Source organism: Chiloscyllium plagiosum, chromosome 29 (genome assembly GCF_004010195.1).
Source record: "Chiloscyllium plagiosum isolate BGI_BamShark_2017 chromosome 29, ASM401019v2, whole genome shotgun sequence".
In the NCBI taxonomy this organism is placed as follows: Eukaryota; Metazoa; Chordata; class Chondrichthyes; order Orectolobiformes; family Hemiscylliidae; genus Chiloscyllium; species Chiloscyllium plagiosum.
Genome location: NC_057738.1, coordinates 3232272 through 3251483, shown reverse-complemented (window position 1 = coordinate 3251483; position 19212 = coordinate 3232272). Strand labels below are relative to the sequence as shown.

Here is a 19212-nt window from a genome sequence, read left to right as displayed (position 1 = left end):
TATCCCTATCAGTCACTGCATCTTAGAACATGATAATTAATGTGTCAATAAATGGCTCCTCATCTCTCCTCTCGTCCTTTCGCCAATTATCGTAAATCTTAAAGTGCCCAAAATGATAATTCTGTTTCTCTCTCCATATTTGCTGCTGTCATTTCCAGCATTTTCTGTTTTTACTTCATATTTCTAGCATCCACAGTAATTTACTTTTGCATCTTTAATCTGAGTTCTCTCCTTAAAATTCTATGCTTTGGAAGCAATCTCTCCCGATCTGTTTCATGTAATTAAAATGAATCATTACTAATGTTACTTGCAAAAAATAATTGATCCCTAACTATACTGCACGTATGGAGACATCCCAATTTCTTTGAAATATACTTCATTTCTTTTCTCCCCTCAATTAGCCTCCCCTGCCATTTGTATGATCATGATCTGATTATGGAATTCTACTTTCCTGCCAGTCACACAAGCCCATAATGCTTTTTCTATCAAAAATCTGAATGGTTTCAAAGTTGAATTAAGCAAAGATACAGCCTCAATTAAGTGTATGTTATTGGTATGTAGCAAAGCATTTTGATGTGAAAGTAGTCCGCGAATTACAGAGGGTCATTGAACTTTGGAATTCTGCCTATGTTTAATTGACGTGTCCTTGGAGCAGAATCATTCATGGTGTGAACTGAATAGAAAGAAATTGTCCCCGAAATATCTGTCACCAGATTAAAATGACATTGACAAAATAGTGCAACTTTTTATCAATCACTGGACTCGCAAGGTATTGTCAAGCTCATAATAATTATGGTGTGAGATGTACAATGCTTGCTCAATGTTACACAATGGAGTTACTGGGAACCAAGTGAAGGAAAGTTATAATTTTAATTGAGAAGACATAATGCAATTAGTGTATTTTCAAAGTGTCTTTCATTAGGTATGAAATAATAAACTTATGGCAAGGAAGAGAGCATTTGGAATTAGGGAACAAATAGCTGGATGGATAAAAACGAGAAAGCAATCAGTGGTGATAAAGAACAATCAATCATTCAGATTGAAAGCTGTGTTCCACAAGTTCAGCGCAGGGTCTGCTTTTGGACATAAATTCTATTAATTACTTCGGCTTTGGAACAAGTAACTCAGTGTTGAGCTTTGCAGATTATTCCAAACTGCGGAATAGAACAAACACTGGCAAAGCACGTAATTAATACAAAGTAGACATTAGAAGATTTGCAGACTCTAATACTTCAGCAGGAGAAACAAATATCATCTCCCCTCTAACAAATAGGAAACTGAATGAAGTAGAAGGACAAAATGTCAGATGGAAAATGTACAGTAAAAATGGCAACACAGGTTAGGACAGCATTTAAAAATACTAACATTTGGATTTATTTCTAGAAAAGTGGGATGTAAAAGTAGTGAAGTTATGTTACACTTGTATAGGATGCTGTCAGGCATAATTGTGTACACAGTGCACATACTGGCCTGCAGTCTAAATAATCAAATTTGCAAGGATGGTACCAGAACAGAGAGATTACAAGTGGGAAAGGTGGAGACATCAGTCAGTAGAAGAGAGAATTAAAAGTAGATTCAACCAAGATCTTTGGAAAGAATGCTTTACATGTGGGGGAGGGCCCTGAAAACTGACAGCCATAAAGTCAGCATAATTACTATAAAATCTAAAAGGAAAGCAAGGAGAATTTTCTTTGATTTCAGAGTGGTTAGAATGTGAAATTCACTACCATGGGAAGGTAGATGCTTTCAAAGTAAAAACAGATATGAGGTGAAAAGAAAATGGTAAGATATACTGAAAGGCTGAGAGAAGGTAAATGTAAATGGAGGATCTGAAGTGGAATATAAACACTGCTTATAGAATAGGTCCATTTCTCTGCTTTATGTTCTTTGTGACATTACATACCCCCTGCTGACGAACTGGTGGGATATCATAAACTCTTTGCTGCTGTCTTGCTGGAGAGTAGCCCTGTCCACATCTGACCTGCAGAAAAAAAAAACAACAAAAGTTTACAAATCAATTTTCAAGCATTTTATTCTACAAGTATTTACACACAGCATGTGAAAAATGTAATCTCCATTAAAACCGCCTATAATCTGGGCTGATGCAGTATTTAAATCTGCAAGTGATACATCTTCAAAACAGTTCACCAAAGATTATCTCCATTAAATTTAGGTCACCTCACATTTTGGATGAACTAAACTCAAATTTCAGTCAAAATTAGAATTTGAACTTCAGGCCCAACAATGAAATTGAGCCCTCTACTACACAACTGTCCAGCTGCTTCCAACCTTGGACACCTATCACAGGTGGTTAGGTCACAGATTCAGAGTTCAATTAAAAATGTTTACCACTAATTCTTCTGTTGCTAAATGTTTCCACCTGGAATTTCAATGGATGACAATGAAAGATGTTGCAAATGAAAGATGCAATTTCTACTAAATAAAGGGTACAGTTTGATTTGACATGAGATGATTTGACCTTTATGACATGAGATGATTTGACCTTTATGAAAAGGCTGGAAAATAATACAGGAAATGAAGATACAACTGACTTTTATCAATTAGAATACACAGCATCCTGACAGTCAGGAGCAGAGATACCACATCTTCAAAGCAAAGACAAGCTGCAACAAAAGTTGTAAATGGCCCTGGAGGGTATACTGATGCTAATCTGAAAAAGTTTACTATAATAGATGAGTGTTTTTGAGACAGTTATTATAAACAAAAAGATAGCTCCCAGGCAGATGATTATCCTCTCATTCATCTTTAAATTGTAGCACTGCCTTGAGAAGTTAGTTACAGAAAGGACACTGCAGAGGGAGCAGAAATATTGTGCAGCTCACTGAACAGTTTTGATGATCATAAATAATATGTGCTTCCCTTTAAACAGTGAACAAACAAAATAGTTGTGCACATTTGCCATCATAGTGATCATTGTACATTGGATACAAAGGATTATGCTCTCCAAAAGCAGCTTGGCTAATTTTACATTTAGTTTCTTTGAATTGGCTCAATTTACTCCAACTCCAATAAGAGAGTAGCAATTATAAAGCAAATACTGAGGAGTTTGGGTGGTACAGTGGATTAGCACACCGCCCTGTGAATCCAATCCAACATGATGAAACAACTTATTTTCTGTCATTGTCTGGGTTTAAGTAACTAATGCATAATAACCATTGCAGACACAACCTAGTTTCTGGCTGATGTGGTCATAGAAGACAGTACCTCTAAATTGCTAAACATCCAAACAATTGAAATTTCTAACGAAGAGTCATCTAGACTTGAAACATTAGCTTGTTCTCTCTCCACGGATGCTGTCTGACCCAGCATTTGTTGTTTTCAAATGAAATCGCAATATCTTCGTCTGTGCCACATCACCCAGTGCCCTGCCACCCAGTCTATCATTGGGTTTGTACTCAGTCTCCCAGGCCACTACTCCAGTGCTAGGTCTGTCCCCAATACAACAGTATAGTAATTCCGTTGACCATATTGCTTTCAGCAGGCAAGACACACTTTTCTTTGACATTATGTGGTTGTGGTGGCATTCAGATTCCAGGCAAATAATGGAAGTTTTGCTGACCCAAACTAGTGATGACACAGTCTGAGCCATCTGGCTGGGGGAAACTTTTCACCCCACAGTAAATTGTTTTCTTATTCATTGGTGCCATCTGTATGAAACAGATGGGGGAGCCAGCCTGCTCAGAACAGCATACCCTCAGCTATTCCCACCCCAAAGCGGATGGAAAAAAATAGAAAGGATATATGAAATTAAATACAAAACATCTCCCTCATATATTGACTGGAAAATCATATTGTGCTTACAAAGCACAATATTTACATTGATGCATTTCAAAAAAGTAAAGCCTTTTCAAATTCCACAGCACAGGGCCAATAGAGTCAAGACATAAATAAACTATGAAAAAAAAGAGTCCTGACAGATCAATGAGAACAGTGAAGCATAGACAGAATGTGAAGCTGAGACCTATAAAAAGAGATTCAGCTAAAGCTACCAATCTACATGTAAAAACTGACATGATGGGGTGGAATTGCCAGTAGCCAACTCCTTCCCAGGAAAGTCAATATTGATTTAGCAGATGGGGCAGTTTCCTTTTAAGGTGGTGCCCTGATGGTTTCACATTGCTTTGCTTTGGCTAAATTTCTGTTATTTTTCACTTAAAACCAAGTGAAGGGATTATGGCCAGCTCATAGACAAGTCACATGCAAACTTCAAAGAGAAATGATTTGAAGACCATTATAATTAATCTGAACTGAATTAATGTTTTTAAATAACAGTACTTTTTTATATCAATCAACTGAATAAATATTTAGACAAACTTCTATCCTGTGTTTAGACAGCATTTTTGGTTCAGCAAATACTACAACAACAGTCAGAAGGTTAGAAGTATCAGAATGCTGACTGTGGTCTTTACTTTAATTCACTTGTGACATATAATTAAGAAAGAATAATAAGCAGTGCTCATTAGACAAAAAAAAAAACAGGTGATGGTCAAGAAAACAACAAATACACAAACAGAAACTATTCTCACTGCATGGGAAGTGCCTTAACCACCTGGAATCTGTAAGCCCTATCACCAAATGTGGGAAAGAGAAAGAAAATATGAGAACAGAAGCAAGATGTATTGTCGAGACAAATCAGTTTACTCTGCTCTTCGATTCTCTGTGCACTTCTAAAGAACGTGGGGCAACGGCCATAAACAGGAGTCAGATATCCACAGATCTGTTGACCTTTCACCCCAGCTTCTTGTTACACCAATTACAGACAGAAGCAGGTGCTTCTCCAAGGAAAAAAGCTAAAACAGGATTCCCAGACCCTACTCCCAAACTGAAGTCCAGCGGCTCGTCAAACATTTGGCTATTGCAGTACCGGATATACTTCAGACCAACTATTTCCTTAGCCAATCTTGTGGTTTTCAACAACTCAATTCTTGTCAAATGAAAGCTCAAACACTTCATTCATATCCATCCTATTCTGAGCTAAGTTAAAAATCACACAATCCCAGGTTAGAGTCCAACAGGTTTATTTGGAAGCACAACATGGTGTTGTGAGATTTTTAACTTTGCCCACCCCAGTCCAACACTGGCACCTCCAAATCATGACTATTCTGAGCTAATCCTACAGCTATTTACACACTATGCCTCCTTCCAGTCATCGATTGCCAACTTGATGGTTAATTAAAAAGTCACTTGAAATATATGACATATAACCTGCATTTCTGATAAGGAAGTTTGACATGGTTAATAATGATCTCGCCTGAGTCAGAAGGTTGCAGGTGAAATAATTCCACACCGGCTGGTATCCCATCACCCTTTATTTACATGTGCATAGTTCTTGACAGTGGTTCGGTCTCCTCAGAGCCAGCTCTCAAAGTGAACAGAACATTTGACACTCCTGTTTAAATCTGTCAGCCAGGACTGATAGAATCTGGTTAATCTGGTCCAATGAGCTCTATGTGGTTGACGTTATTGGTTGCAGATTTGAGCTCCACACTCAGTGGGCAGCAATTTGTTGAATCATTAGGGTCTTGTCAGCCAGCTGGAGTGCTGTATATTTGTGTAAAAATGGTGGACTGTCACTTTAAGAGTCTGACTATATGCCATAATAAAAGCGGCATTGGCTGCTTTGGGTGGACAAACAGCTCTCTCTCTAATCTTGCTGCCTATAGAGCAAACCCCTCCATAATATAGCTCCTCCTGTTTAACGTTTTGGCCTCCTGATCCATCTTGGAACTTAACATGGAGAGCCACCAAGAAACCCACACTGTCTTTTCCAGGTAAGGCCTACTGAATTGAATGCCAATCAAGCACTGGTGATGCCAGAATCATGGCCAGGCTGCAGATGTCCCACCCAAAGACAGCCACTAGCCAATGAGAAGCCAGCAGCTCTTGCAGTCAGCAGTGTCACAGAGCAGGCTGTAGCTTCTGCCTGAAGGACACCACAATGTAAGAAAGATCAAGATGGAAAGCAAGTGATTTCGAGGGAGGGGGGTTTCTGGGGCTGAGGGTCACAGGAAAGGTAGATCGGGGGTGTCAGGAAAAAGCATATGGATTGGCTCTAGTAGATATCCCCTGCTTGATGTCCAGTTCCGTAAATCAGGTACTGATTTCCTTTGATTACATGGCCTTCCCACCTCCAACATCATCATCTGTGGCAGCAAAGAACTCCATGGTAGGAATTGAGATGTCAAAATTTAACAATATTGTGACCACCTTTAGGGTCTAAAACAGGGAGGACAATAACTAATTAAATTAGATTACATTACAGTGTGGAAACAGGCCCTTCGGCCCAACAAGTCCACACCGACCTGCTGAAGCGCAACCCACCCATACCCCTACATTTACCCCTTACCTAACACTACGAGCAATTTAGTATGGCCAATTCACCTGACCTGCACATCTTTGGACTGTGGGAGGAAACCGGAGCACCCGGAGGAAACCCACGCAGACACGGGGAGGACATGCAAACTCCACACAGTCAGTCGCCTGAGGCGGGAATTGAACCCGGGTCTCTGGCGCTGTGAGGCAGCAGTGCTAACCACTGTGCCACCGTGCCACCAATAGAATAATCTAATAGAACAGATACTTAGACTCTTTGAAAAAGTTAATCCTGGTGAGCAGCTTGTGTTCTAATGATTTTAATCAGCCTATTCAGAATGTTAGGACACTCACTGGAGCAGGTGGGACTTAATTCCAGGCCTCCCGGCTCAGAGGTCGGCACACTACCCACGTGCCACAAGATGGTCCTTATTTATAAACTTTTTTTAAAAAGTTAGCTGACACAGAACTCTGACCATGACACTTACATAGCATAATGGAACAGTAACAGACTATTTAACTGAATTGATCTATGTCAGTATTTACGCTCACTGAAACCTGCTCCCACCTTTTCTCATCCAAATCCATCACTGTAATCACCTATTCCTGTCTACCTCATCTGTTTATGGTTTGCCATAATACTTGGAAAAAGTTGGAAAGCTTTAAGCAGCAACTGAGAGGCTGATGTAATTACCACCTATGTAGATCAGCCTGAGCTCATCTATTTAGTCACCTGGCAGGAGAGTGTTGAAAGCCAGAGCGGATTTAATCTACCCACACTCAGCCACGCCAGAGGTGAGGTTTAAACAGCATCATCCACAGATGACGTGCACGGATTTTAAAAACAGAAACTTGTTGTGACATGGCTGCTAGGGACAGATTCTGCTGAAGCTCATGCCAGAAGTGTGGCTGTGGTGAAACAGGAATATCAATGTGTCGCCTACAGCAAATGAGCCACAAGACTCTGCTTGTTCATTAAAATTAACCAGGGGCAGTGCATTCCCAAGAAAGCTGACAAAGGATAGTAAATTAATTTTTACTGATGTATATTTGGTTACAGATTTTTTGAAAACTAGTTTTATTTCCTTTTAAAACAAATGCTAAAATAGAGAAGTGTACATGATCAACTTTTTTTTATAGAATCCCTAGTTTGCATGTTCTCCCCACATCTGTGTGGGTTTCCTCTGGATGCTCTAGTTTCCTCCCATAGTCCAAAGATGTGCGGGTTAGGTGGACTGACCATTTTAAATTGCCCATAATGTCCAGGGATGTGCAGGCTATGCGCATTAGCCGTGGGGAAATGCAGGGCTACAGGGTAGAATGGGATCCTCTTTGGAGAGTCAGTGCAGATGTGATGGGCTGAATGGCCTACTTCCACACTGCGGGGATTCGATGATTCTATAACAAGTATCCATTGCATCAAAGGATCCCCCAACTGTTTTGAGGACACACTGAATTTTTTGAAATGTGGCTCTTTATTAAGATATTGAAGTCTCAGTTTTCTGAAACCAAAAAAGTAAATGGTGAAAATACTCAATGCTGCAGTTGGCATGTGTGTAGAGAACAGATTAGAGCATGTTTCAGATGTGCTGACTGCATCAGAGTTTCTGGTTTTATTCTTGATTTTGAACATCCACAGTTTCATGCCCCTTTTGTCAATCAGTTCAGGTGAACCTAAATGGTGCCTTACAAAGAAGAAGAACATATAGACACACTGAAACAATGCTTCACATGGAAGCTACCAGAACTGAGAGGGTATAGCTAACAAGGAGAAGGCCAATCAAAAGTTATCAGGGTTAGGTGAGATTGAGGAATTTGGAACCCAAACAGTAGAACCATGATTTGATTGAATGGTGAAGCAGGCTGTGGGTTCGTGCTCAAATAACGACCAAAATCGGTGAGTGGCAAAAATAGGCTCTTGTATTCAGCAACCGCAAGTAGCACAAGTTCAAGCCGGCAATAGAATCCCGAAATACAGATCTTACACTAGCCTCATTACGCACTGTTCTTACATACATTAAAATGCCATTACTATGGTGTTAATTGTTTTATCTATAACATACAAAGGTTTGAGGGGCTTCTGTTCTGGAAGACAGGAGATGGGTTAAAACACGTTCTACATGCTGGCTGCTACTCCTGATAGGATTAAGAGTGTCTATCCGGTGTGTTTTTGTCTTTTAAGTTGATAAATGTTAGTAAAATTAATAGGCCTATATGCGCTAAGTAAGTTAGAAATTCTACCTGTACTTAATAAAAAAAAGGATATTAAACTGATTACCGCAGCTGATTTGAGAGATTTGTTTACTATTTGCCAGTGTGAGTTTCATTTATTCACACAATTTCACATAAATGTTGTTTTGACATTAGTTTCTTAACAGCAACATGGTATGGATTTGTTCATTGTGCTCTCTCTCTCTCTCTCTACGACAAACACCTGCCTGCCACTGTGTTCATGTCAGAGACGATGAGGCATCAAGTGGACCCTCCCCCTAGGGACTTAATTGGCCTGGAGCTGGGGGGTGACAGGGAGGGCACAATCATTCTCCCACAGTTTTTTGTTAATCGCAACATTTTGTTGTTGTAGTTTTTATTTTGTGCATTTTGTTCTCTGGCTGTGCCTCTCTCGTCTGAATGAAAGGACATATAAAGAAGATCTCAAGTGAGAGATACTAAGCAATTTAAAGGCTTTGAAGTAACAACAGAATAAATGAGGGGATTTGCTAATTCAACCATGTCTGGTAAACAATACATTTCTAACATCTTGGATCACGGTGTATATTTGACAGAATGATTTCTTAAACTTTGCGAACTTCAGTTGTGTTGTGCGGAAATGCAGCAAACTCTCATTTTTAAAGATTAACGTTTTATTTCTGTAATTCTTTTACTCAGGCACCACCCTTGACATCTGGCAACTCGGTATAAACAGGAAGTCAAAACCAAAGTCATACCACAGATGTTCCGGCATTTTGAGAAGTCTGTGATGGGAAACTTTTTAAAATTTTTGTACATTTCTCCCCAATATTTAACGATAAGACTGAATTATCTCAATTTTCATTGAAACTCATCCCAGGTAACAATTTATAAGTAATAAATAACAATTTATGCTGCCCCCTATCACATTAGTATATCACAGACTTCTTGATGAGATTAATTTATAATTGCTTTCAGAATGCAGTGACTATTAATATATGTTGGTTTACCGCTATTTAACCACATTCTTATTGCATTCCACTAAAAATCATCTTCTAACAATGTGTTAACAGTAATGTTCAGTTTAGGATTGGATTAGTGTACAATGCAACAGACCACAGCATTCACTTTTCCTGGAATGTCCCAACTTGTTGAGCAGCACATAGTTTAGCAACAACCCTTCAATTAATGACTGGGATAATTATACACCCTCTGTATTTTTTCCCCCAGAAGTTTGGCCATTCTTTGTAACTGCCAGACATTGAGAGAGTTTTAAGCCTTGTGATCATGAAGGCTGTAGTCATTAATTTGTCACGGTAAATGCACAGTTTGAAATCCTTCATATACATTTAAAATCTCCCATCAGTTTTTATTTGGAGGCTGATCTATTAGCTACTTGTAAATCAATGAAGTGGTTAGGAACCAAACATGAATATGGCTGGGCAGCAGTTTGTTTGAAACTGTACTTGTTTACTGATACAGATTCTGGCTATGTGCAATTTCCAGCTCATGTCTTTATCAGATGAAACTTTAGTTACAATGTAAACTTCAAATTGGTATTATGAAGCTTTTCTTTGATAAAGGAGGTCTAGTTTTGTGAAGAAAGACAATACCAAAATACAGAGTACAGATGTCTGCTTTTTTATAGGAAGCGATCTCCGCCAACTCTACCATTACTATACTTTTGGAAGTTGTGATGCTGTGGGTCATACTTTTGGAAGTTGTGATGCTGTGGGTCAGACTTACCTTCAAGCAGAGAACTGAAGAGGGCGGCACGGTGGCACAGTGGTTAGCACTGCTGCCTCACAGCGCCAGAGACCCGGGTTCAATTCCCGCCTCAGGCGACTGACTGTGTGGAGTTTGCACGTTCTCCCCGTGTCTGCGTGGGTTTCCTCCGGGTGCTCCAGTTTCCTCCCACAGTCCAAAGATGTGCAGGTCAGGTGAATTGGCCATGCTAAATTGCCCGTACTGTTAGGTTAGGGGTATGGGTGGGTTACGCTTCGGCGGGTCGGTGTGGACTTGTTGGGCCGAAGGGCCTGTTTCCACACTGTAAAGTAATCTAAAGTAATCTAATCTAATCTGGGTCAACTGCTTTCCTGCAGGAGAATAATTATGGGTACAGCTCCCAGTAAGTTAGGCAGCTGCGTAACAACCTGGAAGTACACGTTCTGCACATAAATTGGCCCTTTTAAGTCAGTGTGCATATATGGATGCATAATCATTTTTTAAAGGGGCCATGCACTTAAATAAATTACCTGCCTAACCTCTAATTTGTTAGAAATGTTGATTACAGTTAACTTAAATATCATTGCGCTGCAGAGTATTGGTCAGGTAATTAGTACTGACACGCATGTTTCCTGTCATGATCAGAAGCACTGAATTTACTTTCACATTACTAATAAGTTAAAAGTACCATACATTCATCACATCTTTGAAATATCAGACATTTGTAAAACATGTAGATACCTATATGTAATGATTGTTGTCATGTAGTTGGGCTTTGACTAGTTGTTACTACTCTACCTAAGTTCTAATACATGATTGCTAATTTACTCAGAATGGGCTTGTTTGACCAAGATTAAATTGATACAGGCGGTAATAATTCCATGTACACTTCCAAATTTCCACACTGGAGGAACAATTCCCAGAAGCTAATGTTACTCCTGCTCAGTTCATTCAAATCTTTATTCAAAGATTCTGAAAAGTTCACGGAGAATTTTTAATTTTTTAAAATGCTTTAAAGTATGACATAAACCAAGTAGGTTCATAACTCCTTGAAAAAGTGGAGTCGCAGGTAGATAGGATAGTGAAGGCGGCGTTTGGTATGCTTTCCTTTTAATTGTCAGAGTATTGAGTACAGGAGTTGGGAGGTCATGTTGCGCTGCACAGGACATTGGTTAGACCACTGTTGGAATATTGCATGCAATTCTGGTCTCCTTCCTATCGGAAAGATGTTGTGAAACTTGAAAGGATTCAGAAAAGATTTACAAGGATGTTGCCAGGGTTGGAGGATTTGACCTATAGGGAGAGGCTGAAAAGGCTGGGGCTGTTTTTCCTGGAGCGTCGGAGGCTGAGGGGTAACCTTATAGAGGTTTACAAAATTATGAGGCGCATGGATAGGATAAATAGACAAAGACTTTTGCTAGCAATGATTTTCTAACATTGCAATTCCCACTCCATACCCCTTCTCCTGGTTCCCACACCTTGCCCTCACAACCCACCCCAAAACCCTTCACACAGGGATGTCTCAATATTTACCAAATCCAGCTTTGATTGTGAAGTGAGCAGCAAGAAGAAATTTGACTGCAGCAATCACATACATTTGCAAAGCACCCATTACACCTCCTTTCAAAAACTCTTGTTCTGATTCTACACAAAATGAGGGGTACTTTTTAATGGAGGGTCTGAGGGTTTTACCTCCTGGTTGCAAGTCACAGAGATCTACACTGCCTGCTCTGGGAAGGCCTGCCAGTATGATGCAGCTCTCGGGCACTTGTGGCCATGGTTGGCCTTCCTTGGGATCAAGGATGGAAATGTAAGTGCAGGATGAAAAGGGAGTTCTATCTTTGCAGAGAGCTCTGTGCATACTAAGGGCAAACCATCGAAGATAATATCCTCTTTTTCTTCTCCAAGCATGGAATGTTAAAACCCAGCCTTCCTAAGGGGGACAATTCCTCCTGGTCATAGCTCCATATTTGCAGGAGTTCCTGGACTGCGATCAATTGGAACCTTTCCATGGGCCTGTCTGCAATCCTGGCAATGTCCAGTACTGAGCTCTGGTTTTCTGGAGCTGCTGGCTCATCTGATCCAGGAGGTTGGAACATTTCCCACTTAGGGGTGGAAGTCACACTCTGCTAATTAAGCCCATCTACAACACATTATCGCTTTGGGACAGGCACATCATGGGCTCATCATGGACTCTCCTTCCGAAGAGTGGGGCAGTTATCCACCACCCCTATCTCTGTTAAATTCTGCCCAACTTTTCAAACGTTCCTTAATAACAGCTAATAAAGGAAAGAAAAATTGTACTTGTATATTACCTTTCACAACCTCAGTATTTCAAGCACTCTATACTTTTAGGGTTTTCAAGCTTATTTCATGGGCTATCTCCAAATCTAAATTCACTGCTGGGGGAATCCGGGATTGTTGCATATAACTAAGAATCAAGGAAACAATCAGAAGATCTCCTTTCAGGATTTTGCATCTCTTGCCAGAAAAGATTGAATTTTATTTCCTTTCATCTGTGACTTTGGGTCAGTGAGGATGTGTGAATCTTTGACTCTTCCCATAGCTGGGGTTAGCTCACTACTGTCTATTTACAATGTAGCAACACATCAGCCAATTTGCACACCGTCATGATTCCACCAACAGTAATTCTGTTAAAAGATCAACCTGCACATTTTTCGATATTATTTGAGGAATAATTGTTGGCCAAGACACTGGATCTTTGTCAAAATATAGCCATGGAGTCTTCAAAGACCTGAGAGGACACGTGACATCTTGGTTCAGCATCTCAGCTGAAAGACAGACCTTATTTTCTTGCAGTATGACACCAGCGTATCAGTTTAATTTTGGGTTAAAGTTCTAGAACTTGAAAGACAAGAGTGGTTGTGATCAAGTCACAGCTGACACTGCTTTAGCAACTTTATATTTTTCTTAGACCTTTCTCTCACCAACTTATTACTGCGAGATTGAATATTTTCTGATTATATAAAACTTTATCCATTGGGAGAACACAGCAAACTACTCGTAGCCACAATGTCCCATCATGTGGCCCCAGTAGATGAGGCTAATATCAGGATGGTGTTTACAATGTATCAGAAGCTTTCTTTGGGAAAAAATTTTTCAATTTCAGGTAGTTTTTCTTCAAAAACAGAGAGAGATTGTGGGGTGAGGGGGTTTTATGGAACAAAAGCAATACATGATAGAATTTATGGCAATTAAAAATTACGACAGTCTCAAACTGAAAGCAAGCACTGAAGTCTGCCTGGATATGAGGTTCAGCCTTCTATACCTGCTTACTAACTGGAAGGTGTTGGACCCTCCAGCTCAGCTTTAGTAGGTGTTTATACTAGTTATCAACAAGGGGCTCTTGGGGATAAATTGAAAAGTAGAGGTGGGCCCTGAAAGGGAAATGTCTGACCTTTCTGCCAATATAAACTGTAATGAAAATGGAAACTGCTGCTTTCCAGCCAAGCATTTCCTGATCAGTCTTTTTGCTGTCTGCTGAGCTTCAATACAAAATCATGCCATGACTTTAATAGGCAGTTAAAATTATTTTTCTCTTCTGTACAGCAAATTGGTCAAATTTCTTTTGCCCAATGTAACTCAAAACATACATGCTATGGCATGATGTTTGTGTTGTCAGTCTCTATCCTCCACACCCAAACTCTGCTGCTTTTCGTTATAGAACATCCCAGCGTTTGCCTATAGCGAGCCAGACAAATAACAGCTGTGAAGCCATTTACAGTTCTGCACTCTAAATGCCAGAAGCATTTCACTGTAAATAAAGATTTGAATACGATTCAGCAGCACTACTGTAAAATGCTAAAAACAGAAAATTTACAGTAAATAGAATTACTAAATGTAAAACAGACTGGGTGGTCCAATTTACATATTGTTTGTTCACTGAATCTTGGCTTTGAAATAAATCCGATTTATATCTATCCTAAGTGTTAGTTTGGCTCAGTGATAGCACTATTGCATCTGAAGACTGTATCTTCAAACTTTCAGAATATAAGAGTGTTTAATTACGACTGCTATTTCAGTATATCACTGAGAATGGCTGAGACTGTCAGAGGTGATATTTTCCAGAAGTAATGTAAAATTATAAACTCTATTCCGATACATAACCATAAAATACCATCACACAACTCAAAGTTCTCCTGATGTCTACCTCTATCTCTCTTCTGAGGTTAAGGCTGAGATTGGTTTGCATGCAGGTAGCTCAACAATGTACCAGAGCTGACTGTACAGTTTACTGCTAATGGCGGTTTGTACCAAACTACTTCCTTTGGAGATTTTGTTGCATTATATTCCAAGTTCAATCCACAAAATTCATCGTAAACATCAGTACATGGGAGACTGGTTAGCAAGGTTAGATCACTCAGGATACAGGGAGAACTAGCCATTTGGATACAGAACTGACTCAAAGGCAGAACACAGAGGGTGGTGGTGGAGGATCACATTTATGACTGGAGGCCTGTGACCAGTGGTGTGCCACTAGGATCGGTTGTGGGTCCACAGCTTTTCATCATTTATATAAATGATTTGGATGTGAACATAGGAGGTATAGTTAGTAAGTTTGCAGATGATACCCAAATAGGAGGTGTAATGGATAGTGAAGAAAGTTACCCTTGGAATCCAACAGGATGTTGATCAGATGGGCCAATGGGCTGAGGAGTGGGAGATGGAGTTTAATTAAGATAAATGCGAGGTGCTGCATTTTGAAAAGGCAAATCAGAGCAGGACCTATACACTTAATGGTAAGGTCCTGGGGAGTGTTGCTGAACAAAGAGACCTTGGAGTGTCGGTTCATAGCTTCTTGAAACTGGAGTCACAGGTAGATAGGATAGTGAAGGCAGTGTTTGGTATGCTTGCCTTTAATTGATGTGGAGATGTCAGTATTGGACTGGGGCAGACAAAGTTAAAAATCACACAACACCAGGTTATAGTCCAGTAGGTTTATTTGGAAGTACAAGCTTTTGGTGCACTGCACCTATGTTGCCTTTATTGGTCAGTGCATTGAATATAGGAGTTGGGAGCTGAAAATGTGTTGCTGGAAAAGTGCAGCAGGTCAGGCAGCATCCAAGGAGCAGTAGAATCGACATTTCAGGCATGAGCCCATCTTCAGGAATCCTGAAGAAGGGCTCATGCCCGAAACGTCGATTCTCCTGCTCCTTGGATGCTGCGCTTTTCCAGCAACACATTTTCAGCTCTGATCTCCAGCATCTGCAGTCCTCACTTTCTCTCATAGGAGTTGGGAGGTCATGTTGCAGCTGTACAGGACATTGGTTAGGCCACTTATGGAAGACAGCGTTCAATTCTGATCTCCCTGCTATAAGAAAGATGTTGTTAAACTTGAAAGGGTTCAGAAGACATTTACAAGGACGTTGCCATGGTTTGAGGGAGATTCATAGAGAGATGCTGAACAGGCTGGGGCTATTTTCCCTGGAGCAGAGGCTGAGGGGTGACTTTAGAGGTTTATAAAATCATGAGGGGCATGGATAGGATAAATTGAGAAGGTCCTTTCCTCAGGGTGGGGAGTCCAAAGCAAGAGGGCATAGGTTTAAGCTGAGAGCTGAAAGAGACCTAAGGGGCAACTTTTTCATGCAGAGGGTGGTACGTGTATGGAATGAGCTGCCAGAGGAAGTGGTGGAGACTGATACAATTACAACATTTAAAAGACACTTGGATGGGTAGATGAATAGGAAGGCTTTAGAGGGATATAGGCCAAATGCTGGCAAATGGGACTAGATTTATTTCTGATATCTAGTTGGCATGGACGTACTGGACTGAAGGGTCTATTTCTGTGCTGTACTGGTCTATGACTCTGAATGTCTCCATGTTGCCAGTAGTACTCTTCTAGAAGGTTATAACTAATAGGATTCCTCTTCAATGCAAGGCTATCTCACCTTTCATAGAATGTTCATCCATAATAGCAAGTTTGTTGTGGTTATTTCCAAACAATGTGCAGTTTTTAAAGGCAGGTAAGAGCACCACTAAACAGCTTTAGAATCAGTAAAGGAACAGTAACAGTATAGAGACACACTAATCTCTTTTTTGATTTACTGTGATGTTATTTACAGTGAATCATTGTTATAATAATGAGGTTTTAGGTCATGATCACAAAGCAATATTAAGACCATTGATTTATCTAATTTCCTTCACCAATTGTGATTTACACATTCAGTACTAATGTGCTCTTTTTGAATAATTAAGGGCGATGGTTGAAATGTGGCACTTGAACTGTAGCAGGAAGGAACTAAGATGCTTACAGGAAGCTTGTTCTGCAGTTACAACCTTTTAAGTACACCAGAGATGTATCATAAACTTTGCTTCTGATGTAGTAAGTACTTAAATATAAAAGAAAAACAAATTCAGGTTTCCAACATCTGCAATATTTTGCTATTAATAATAAAATGTTTACAATATTCAGACATTTAAGATATTTTCAAATGAACATAAGAGTAGAATATTACAAGCCAGTCAGCCATCCATCTAAACTGTGCTGATTAGCCTCCTTCCATATAAGATGCTGTAATCTCATTCCTCTATTGCCTTTGATACTGTATCCATCATTATCTGGGTCATAAGTAAACAAAGCCCCAAAATGTTGCGTGTTACTTGTACATTAACCTGGGTTGTACTGCTCTACACTGGGAAATTTGTAGCCTCTGCAGATGTAGGCAAGGAGCTGATCATCCAAATTTTATTTTAAGACCACGGTGTGCACTGCCTTTTAATAAAATCTCTGGTTTATCATTAATACAAATCACAAAAATCACTGATCGTTAGCCCAGTAAACTGCTTTCTTGTTCATTACCTGTGGGTTTGTGTGTCATAAAGATGTACAGCACAGAAACAGATCCTTTGGTTCAGCTTGTCCATGCCGACCAGATATCCCAACCCAATACAGTTCTACCAGCCAGCACCCAGCCTATATCCCTCCAAACTCTTCCTATTCATATACCCATCCAGGTGCCTTTTAAATATTGCAATTGTACCAGCCTCCACCACTTCCTCTGGCAGCTCATTCCACAAACGCACCACCCTCGGTGTGAAACAGTTGCCCCTTCGGTCTCTTTTATATCTTTCCCCTCTCACCCTAAACCTATGCCCTCTAGTTCTGGACTCCCCCACCCCAGGGAAAAGACTTTGTCTGTTTATCCTATCCATGCCCCTCATAATTTTATAAACCTATATAAGGTCACCCCTCAGCCTCCTGATGCTCCAGGGAAAACGGTCCCAGCCTGTTCAGCCTTTCCCTGTAGCTCAAATCCTCCAACCTTGGCAACATCCTTGTAAATTTTTTCTGAACCCTTTCAAGTTTCACAACATCCTTTCGATAGGAAGGAGACCAGAAATGCATGCAATATTCCAACAGTGGTCTAACCAATGTCCTGTACAGCCACAGCATGATCTGCGGAGTGACTTTCAGCATTCACCAACTAGAGATTATACCCTGCTGGTTCAGGAAGTTGCTCAGGGACCCCTTCCAAAACTTAAGTTTAATACTGTCAATGGACAAGGACAGGATTAACTTTAACTGTATAATTCTCTGCACTTCAATGGTTTTCTGACACCGATGCTGGTGCACTCTGGTAGTGATTCTATTGTCCAATGGGGTGGATTTTCAGCTTGAAATGGAAATGAAAATATGGCAGTTTTTGTAAAGAAAAGACAAATAATACTGCTCATTTTGCACCTGGTTGGCAAGATGAAAAATGTATCAATGTCTCCTGCAGAGAGGCAGGAAAAATCTGGTCCAAAATGACAATGAAGCCAACAATACAATGTGACATACTTGGCAGTGTTTGTCGGTGTAGAAACCAGAAATAAAATTTCATGTTTCCCTGAGCTTGCACAGAAATAGACAAAGCTGGGAATCTGATACATTAAAATAATACACAAAATGAATAGGAGAAACCTACCTTGCTTGTAGGAGGGGCACTGTCAGCCCCCCAAGGGCTCCTGTGTACAGACGGTGGAACCTGATAGATCTCATGGCCTTGTGCACCTTGGCCTGATGCACTGGGAGGCACCTGATATACGTTCTGACTCAGTTGTGAAGGGGGTACTTGGTAGATAGGATCTCGAAAAGAACTTCCGCAGCTGGGATGGCCATGCAGGCTTGGCGGGACTTGATAGATGCCCTGCTGCAGTGACTGCTGTGTTGCTACAGAGGAAGATGGCTCACTTGTGGAGCTATCATAGATAGGCCCCACAAGAAGTTTGAGACGGTTGCCAGGGGCAATGCCTTGTCGTCCATGCAGTGAACAAAGCCACCATCCTTCTAACCCACCAGTGTTCTGTTCAATCACCATCAGGATATCTCCTTTACGAAAAGATAGCTCCTCTGGAGATTCTGGTGCGTTGTCATATAAAGCTTTGGCCATAAGATTCTAGAAAGAAAAAGGGAGAAATAAATTAGAGACAGAGTCAAGGAAAACATGAAAAATTGCCATATGTATAAAAGTCTGAGATGTGTGTATCCAAACAATGAGTCACATAATGCTTCCAGATCCTTAACACTCAGCTGGCTCACAGGGACACTATTTTTCCCCATTTGTCTATGATGTTGTTACATGTCAAAACCTTGTTGCTTTTCAGGTGCAGCCTCTTGCTGGACCCACTGAAATTGGAAGTGGGAATAATATTTTCAAAATTAACAAGACTTTTGATAGAGAATGTAGATACAGCAGGCAGATAGAGCAAGTACTTCCATTAAAGGGCCAGTCATAGGGTACAGATTTACTATGATTAAAAGAAACAGTGTAGGGTGGGTAGAAACAGGAAATGACTATTATACAGCAATTTGTTATGGCCTGAAACAGCAGTAAAGTAAGCAAACTCACCATAGTCCTGCTCTCTCCTTAGAGACAGGGGAGAGGTCGAGAAGGAAAATCCTTTGTTTAACAGCTGGTGCGCCAATTATACCCACGCAGTTGACATCACTCTGCATTACAA

General features: G+C 40.3%; 1 protein-coding gene across 1 annotated transcript in view; it reads right to left on the bottom strand.

Moving 5' to 3' along the window:
* Window positions 1-19212, bottom strand: part of nedd9 (neural precursor cell expressed, developmentally down-regulated 9) — a 57731-nt gene that overhangs the window by 9890 nt on the left and 28629 nt on the right. Inside the window, exons 2-3 of the mRNA XM_043719036.1 lie at window positions 18177-18647; window positions 1904-1981 (exon numbers count right to left, since the gene is read on the bottom strand). Of these exons, the coding sequence (XP_043574971.1) occupies window positions 1904-1981; window positions 18177-18647 (549 nt within the window). The remainder of the gene's footprint in view (window positions 1-1903; window positions 1982-18176; window positions 18648-19212) is intronic.